This window comes from Strix aluco, chromosome 7 (assembly GCF_031877795.1).
Source record: "Strix aluco isolate bStrAlu1 chromosome 7, bStrAlu1.hap1, whole genome shotgun sequence".
Lineage (NCBI taxonomy): Eukaryota > Metazoa > Chordata > Aves > Strigiformes > Strigidae > Strix > Strix aluco.
Window position 1 is genome coordinate 16,778,355 of NC_133937.1, and position 7,392 is coordinate 16,785,746.

A 7,392-nucleotide genomic window follows, 5' to 3' on the forward strand; every position below is an offset into this window, starting at 1 on the left:
ACAATTTCTTGTCTCCTTTCAGGTAAAAATAATTTGATCAAATACACTGCATTTCTTCTATTTCACTGTTAATACTTAGATATAACATTACATGTATTACCATTCTGATACACTCCAGAAGAAAATTTTTTGAAAGATCATAAGACATTCAAAGGACTTTATAGTTTGCCTCAGTACGCAACACACTAAAAGATCACTTTAGAAAGTTTGGTCCAGAAATACCTAAGCAGTGTACTGTCAATCCATCCTCATAATCACTCCTTGAGGAGATTATTATTCCCAATGATATCTAGGGACAGAGCAAGAGGAATGCCCAAGAGCTGAAAAAACAAGCATGCAGCTTTTTTCAGACAGCCATGTAAGTCTTAAAGATTTCTGGTTTCAATACGTATCATGCTTCTCCTTATATCCAAAATACTTGTAAATGTCTTTCCTCTTTTTCATCCCAGCCCATCTAACCTACCTTTAACAAACATAGGAAGAATTAGCAGTAGCAAAAACACAGTCTACTCAGCTTTTTTTTTTTTTGTAGCCAGAATGAAGTGAGTGATAATATTTCTGGAAAAACACAAACAATGAAACAGCTAAACTTTTTCTATTCTCTAGGCTGTATTGTCTTAGAAGTCTTTGGTTTGATTTCTTCAAAGAATCCCCACAATGCCTGCCAAACCTATTGTCATGAATTCTATACATCTATATTTGCTCATCCTCCCAATGTTCAAAATATCAGTATAAACACTGACATTTCAGATTTCATTCAAAAGAAATCTTAGTTGCCTTTAAATGGCAACTTGCTAGTTGAGTTCAACACTGTGTTAGACCACTAGCTATATTATCTAAATATTTAATATAAAGTCAATTTCAAGAACATATACCATTGGTCTAAAAGATGTTAGATGAAAGATATGCAAAAAAGTCAGTCAAACTTTGTTTTGATAGTATTTCACTTTCTTTTAAAATAGAGACCCCTCTGCAGAACAGACTGACAGTATGTACTTTTGCAAGTCGTCCCGGACTCTTACACTCTAAAAATTATTGCAATCTGATAATACTATATTGCATCCCATTTAATTCATTTCATTCAATAATGTCAACAGATAAAGCTGACAACAGTGAAATAATTTTTACGAGCAGAAAACAGGTAGCTTGAAGCTCAGTTTAACAACTTCTTCCCCTTGTTAAACCATACCTGCTCTTGCAATAAATTCTGCTACCAGACATACATACGACTTTAGCAAATATAAGGACAAAAGGGAAAGGAACTGTTTTGGGTAGTTGGCATCCAAGTGGTTTGGACATAACAGAAACCATTTTGCAGAATTTGTTGAATAAAATATGTTGGGTTTTTCCCTCCAGTTCTCATCCAAGACAACCACAATGCACAACATACATGCAGGTATGGTACAAGAATTGCTTCGTTCTTCACTGAATGGTAGGTTTCTTTAAAGTAATGATTGCAAACCCTTGGAAAGACATCACATTACAGCAAATACTCTGGATAAAGCATCTATTTCAATGTAACACATTGAAATAGAAATGACTAAAATATGTTGCCTATTAAAACTAAGAGTACGAGACCATCTTGAGCAACTACAAACATAGCAAGAGCACAGACCACCACTTTACTTTTCACCCAGGGAGGAATGGCGCAGAAGTAGCAAGAGACTCTGACCTGCATTCCCACTGCTTCAGAAACTTACCTGGCCATAAATGTTCTAGTTCCACAATAACAGAAACTGAAGAAAAAAGTTCATACAAGTGTGTTTTGGAGCACACAGGAGGCAAAATACATAAAATGTGGCAACGTTTCAGCCTTTGAACTGTTATCATATACAAATATACTTGCATAACTAGTACAAAGAGATTATTCACAGGCATATTTGCAGATGAAATATGGTTGTCATGACCTTTTAATGCTGAGGCCTTGTAGAAGGTATTTTACTTCCACAAAGTTCACTTCAGGACACTTACAGTACAAGCACCTTTTTCAGTTTAAAACAAACAGATTCACTTTTCCACAAAATACACAAAGTGCATTCAACTTCAGATCTGTATACCCCATATACATGAACGTGCTTCGGATACCCAAGAACTCTCTTTACTGTAAGAACAGCAGCGACTGCCAGTGATGCAATACACGATAAGCCTTTTTGAACAAGTTTTCAAGAGTTATTTCGCCACTCTTCTGCTCTTTAATTCTTGAACAATGCAGATATAAAATAAGACTTCAGTAGTCCGTATAACAGAAGAATAACATTTCTTCATTTGGATTATTTCAGTTCCAAATCATTTACCCAGAAAACTTATAATTCAGTATTCTTCCTTTTCCATCCATCTCAAATACCCTCAAACTGGGTATGAGTTTTCAAGTACATAACCAGAGATGTCATCACAGAGTTGAGAGCAAGCGTACTTTTCCCAAGACTCCTCAGCTCTCTGGGTGCAAGGCACATCAGTAACAAGAGATTTCTTAGGATTTTCTATACCAGTCATAGAACATCATGTGGGATTAAAAACTGGATGTATACATTTCCATTGCCTAATTCTCCAACTCAAACCTAATACAGGTTGCTCACAGTCAATCATTCTTACTACTGGTGCCCTGCTCAATATCCCACTGAAATGTTCAGAAAGTTTCCCACAAAGCCCAGCATCAGACAGGCAATGGACATCTCAGACATTCTTGCAGACTCTTCAACACACTGTATGTAATTCGGGAAAAAAAATATGTTTTTACAAAATATTTAAAACTTAACCAGTCAATAGCAGTTGCAGCTTTCTTCTGCTTTAGTTTCAGAGAATATTACCATTTAATCTCTGCAATCATTTCACAATGACATTGTAATCTTAGTAACTCATAAAGTAACATCTTTCTTAAAGAATGTAACTAAATAGGTCATGTATGAACTCTAGATATTGCATATTCCCTTCCACTGAAGGGAATTACATTTGGAGAATATTTCCAGTCAGTTGAGCATTATATTTTGCTCTATGCTGTTAGAAGATTGTATGTTAGGCACATAGCCAAATTAAGAATATGCTTCACTTGAAGGGGCTCAAGGCATGCTCAAGGGAAGAGGGCAGCATGTTACTCGGTGCAGTAGTGCACTACAGAGACCACAGGAACCGTTTCCTGCAGCAGCTGTAAAATGAGCCAATTGCCTCCATATCACACACACACATTTACATGAATTCCACACAGGAATAGCGACCCGATTAAAGAAGTAATTAGATGGGCAGTACCCTGGTTTAATGGCAAACCATTTTCAAAAAGACTACAAGCTTCATTTGTTCTTTTTGTGTGGGAGAAAAAAAAAAAAAATTTTGCTAGTTTTAGTTACAAGTTCAGCAGTAATGAGATCCATTTTTAGCCAGGAATTTTTTCAGTAGCCAAATAAGGCACTGGGTAAAGGCCAGTAGGATCTGTTTTACTTCCCAACTTTCTCTTTAACCAAAACGAACCATACATAGTGTTTCCTTCCAGCAGGAACAACACTTGGCATCTTTCGGTCCTTCCCCTTCAGTTTATTCCCGCAGTCTACTCCAACCCGGGAGCGGCGGGACCCAAGAGCAACCGGAGGTCGCTCTGGAGCACCACCGGCTGCTCGGCCCGCCGGGCGCCGCGGCCGGTCTTGCACGGCAGTGAGCGGGCAGAGGCGAGCGGCTCCCGCGGCGCGGCCCCAGGCACACACGCCTGTTGCGTCTGAGCAGGCTACAGCTACTGCGGCAGCGCGGTAACCCCTGCGACCGGGCACGCCGGGGCTCCGTCCCCTGCCGCCGGGCACACCGGGGCTCCATCCCCCGCCCGTTACGAGCAGTGCCGGGGCACACACGCACGCCCCCAGCCCGCGCCACTCCGAGCACACCCCCGGGGCCGCCCCGCCTCCTCCCCCTCAGTCGCCCGCCGCCGCGGGGGCAGGGACGGCTGCTCGGCTCTTCCCCTGCAGCGGCCTCGGAGCAGTGTGTTTGCGAGAGGGGCGATACCTGAGCAGCGTCCCGCGGCGCGGTGACTACGCGCGGCTGGAAACTAGAAAGCTCCGGGCCCGTGCGAGCCCGTCGCCCCGCACCCCCCGGCCCCGGCCCCGGCCCCGGTCGAGCGGCGGGGAGCCGGCGGGGTGCTCGAGCAGCCGCTACCAGTGCCGGGGGCGGGGACGCGCCGGCCGGGGTGGGCTGCCCCCGGCAGGTGGGGCCGCCGTGGCGCTTCGGGACACTTACTTGGGCTCCGCTCACCACGACCCCTGCCATGGCTGCGGAGGCGGCCGCACCGGGGCTTCCGCGGGCTCGGGGCTGGGCTGGGCCGCCGCCGCTTCCTCGCAGCAGTCAGCTGACGCGGGCGGAAGCGCGGCCGGGCCGCGGGCGGGGGCGGCGGCAGCGCGGGACTCCGGCCACCACCTGCGGCGGGGCTGGGCGCGGCCGCGGGGAGCTCCGCGGGGGTCCGGCTGCCGCTTCGGGCCCGCGGGCTGGCCGCCCTGAGGCCCAGCCGTGGGCCTCCCGGCAGGACTGTCCCGCTGGGGCAGGACGGGCGCGCCCCGGCGCTGGCGACAGGCAAGAGCGTGGCGGTGGCGCGGGAGGGGGTGCGCGGCTGCAGGCCGCAGGGGTCCCCGCCCGGCGGCTGCTCCAGGCCCCGCTGCGGCGCCTTGCCCGAAGCGAAGGTCCGACCGCCGCGTTTCAGCACTCGGCTGGGGCCGCGTGTGGGGTTGGAACGGCGGCGGAATAGGGCCTGGACAGAAGGGACGGACATAGCTGACAGGTGTGACAGGGACGGAGGAACTGGGGCTTGGATTTCTTGCCCCATAAGGAGCTAGATGGCTTGGAGGGCCATGGGGACGGCCTTCCACCTTCTGAGCAGCCCGTTAATTCGTAGCATAAAGCGTCGTTTGCCTTCGCCATCCGTATGTCCCTGGTAAAGCAACACTTGCAGAAATAATCCCATGCTATCTACAGGAGAGGTCCCCATAGCGATATTTTTTGTCTATAGAATGTGGGGTAATCCATGTGGAAAACAGAAATACCTATGAAATTATCAGAAATACCTGTCAAACCAGTCCTTCCAGGGCATGAGAAATTGCTAATTGAAATAATAGCATGATATCACGGGTTAGGCAGAGTAGGGAAATGGAAGGTTTTCTGTAAGAATTTTACATGAGACTTATAAAGATACTTAGGCTTCCCAGGCTCGGATCCTAAATCCTATTAGTCATTTACCTACCCCTTCAGCTGCCTAAGCACCTTTAAAAATTGGCTGGCTCCTCTTTCCCCTTTGTTGCTAATATAGCATAACTCGCTATGAGGGGAAATAAGTTTCAAGAGGATACATATTCTACATTGCAAACCACTTTCTATAGTTTATTCAGCAGTACAGCAGAAACTAATACTGTACTCGCTGCTCTGCCTCCTTATATCAACAGAATAAATTCTTGGTACAGCTGTGGCACTACACCTTCTCTAGAGCCATTCCTCCTTTTCACTGACTGCTGGACAGGAAACACAGAGCGAATAGCTGAGGACAAGAACAGTTTCTACTGTGTTTTCCTCCCTGTTATTTTAATGTAATCTATTAAAAACAGAAATGGGCCAACATGTAGAAAAATCAAAATACAGTCAATGAATAAATTGCTCCATTGCTTTGCATTAATCTATTTTTCCTTGTATCATGTAAGACAGAGACGAATCAAACCCTTCATCCACAGCAAATAAGCTGATCCTACACTGATGAATAAAAGTTCTGTTTCTCTAAGTAAGAGTTTTCCATCAAGGCATACTTGCCAGTTCAGGTCATCACTCAGCATGCTTCAAACAATCAGTGCCTTTATTTATTTATTAGATTATGTAGCAAATAACATATGCCAAGGAAAACAAGTACCATGTGAACTGTAAATTTAAACAAGGCAATACATTCTCCTCTTTCCATATCTACCTCTTTTTATCTCTCTTTTAGTTACAGGCATGCAGTTCCCATCAGAATGAACACATACAGCTCAAGGCACAAAGTGGCCCACTGCTATAGTTAGCTGTATTTGTCTTAATGGAGTAAATTCAGTTCAATACTACACTCTTTAAAATTGGAATAACTATATTGAAAACAATTTAGCACATCATTATCTACATTATTAGTATTAATTTTAGTAGAGTGTTAGCTGTCACTTTAGAGATATCTACGAAGAAAAAATTCCTGCCTGAATAGTTTACAAAATAGCACGCACAAATAATAAGTCTGTTTTTTCCAGCTTCCTACATTGCCAATTGCATTAAGCTGCCATTGATCCTCCTACTTACCAGGCAAGACCTTGTCTAGAGGGAAATTTGCAGGTGCAGCTCCCTAAACTGGGTGACTTAAATTGACTTTATCATCTCTTCAATCAGTTGAGCTGAATTTTGTAAATTACAAAAACAACTTAAGGAGGTGGCAAACTGTTTTAAGTGCATCTGGCTTATAATCATTCTTTTGAAACCAGTTCAACATTTTCTTGTACAGACATGGCCTAGATTATTATCTGCCATGGCTAAAATAATAGATCAAAATCCCGTGGTGTGTAACAAACAGGGAGTGCTACTGACCGCAGTGATAAAATGGGCCTATTATACTGTACAGGAAGTGAGAAACAAAAGTCAGTAGAACAGAGGAATGGAGAAGAGACATGACTGTCTTGTTATGATGCTTCCCTAGACTCTGAAAACTTACATCTTGAAAATCCTAATTCTGCTGCCAGTTTCCTACAGGATGATTGGCAAATTTCTCAAACTTTGTTTTTTTCAGAGTCTCTGTTTTATTCCTTAATTTCTAAGCACCCATCACCTGCACATAAGGAATGAAAACTCACAGCTGCAACTGTCTACCACCGAAGGAGTATTTTGTAACATCTAATCTGAAATTGTAACGAAGTTGTAACAGTGTCTCAGATTTCAAACATATGAGTCAAGGTGCTCATTAGTTTGTGCCTCATGTTATTATGAAGCTAAAATACATTACAGTGCTATATAAACACAGGAGGGCTTTTTTAGCTTTTGAGCCTGCTGATCATCAGTGTCACTTCACAGCACAGATTCTAGATGACTGTGACGGTACCTCTGGTTTTAGAATGTTTTTCACCTTACCATATACATTTATTCTTCTGAGCATCCCAAAACACTATCTCCTTGAGTCCTAGCCCCACACAACCTGAATCATCTGAATGCTTTCTTTAGCTTTGATAGAGCTGCCTGTATGAGTAAAGCTTCAGAGGACTAACTTTGTACTTACAGAATATATTTTTGGTGGTGGGTGCTCAGAAGCTGAAACTTTTGTGAGGATTCTTTGCAGAGGTCAAAATAATTTATATGACAGTGAGGCTTAGCTGACCTTTGAAATGTCTTCTTTACAGTGTACGTATACAGAAAACATTAAAATCACTT

General features: G+C 43.9%; 1 protein-coding gene across 1 annotated transcript in view; it reads right to left on the reverse strand.

The window, feature by feature from the left end:
- Positions 1 to 4,301, reverse strand: part of LRMDA (leucine rich melanocyte differentiation associated) — a 693,930-nt gene extending 689,629 nt beyond the window's left edge. The window contains exon 1 of the mRNA XM_074830576.1: positions 4,216 to 4,301. Coding sequence (XP_074686677.1) covers positions 4,216 to 4,245 — 30 coding nt within the window. The 5' untranslated portion in view covers positions 4,246 to 4,301. The remainder of the gene's footprint in view (positions 1 to 4,215) is intronic.
- Between the last annotated feature and the right edge of the window lie 3,091 nt (positions 4,302 to 7,392).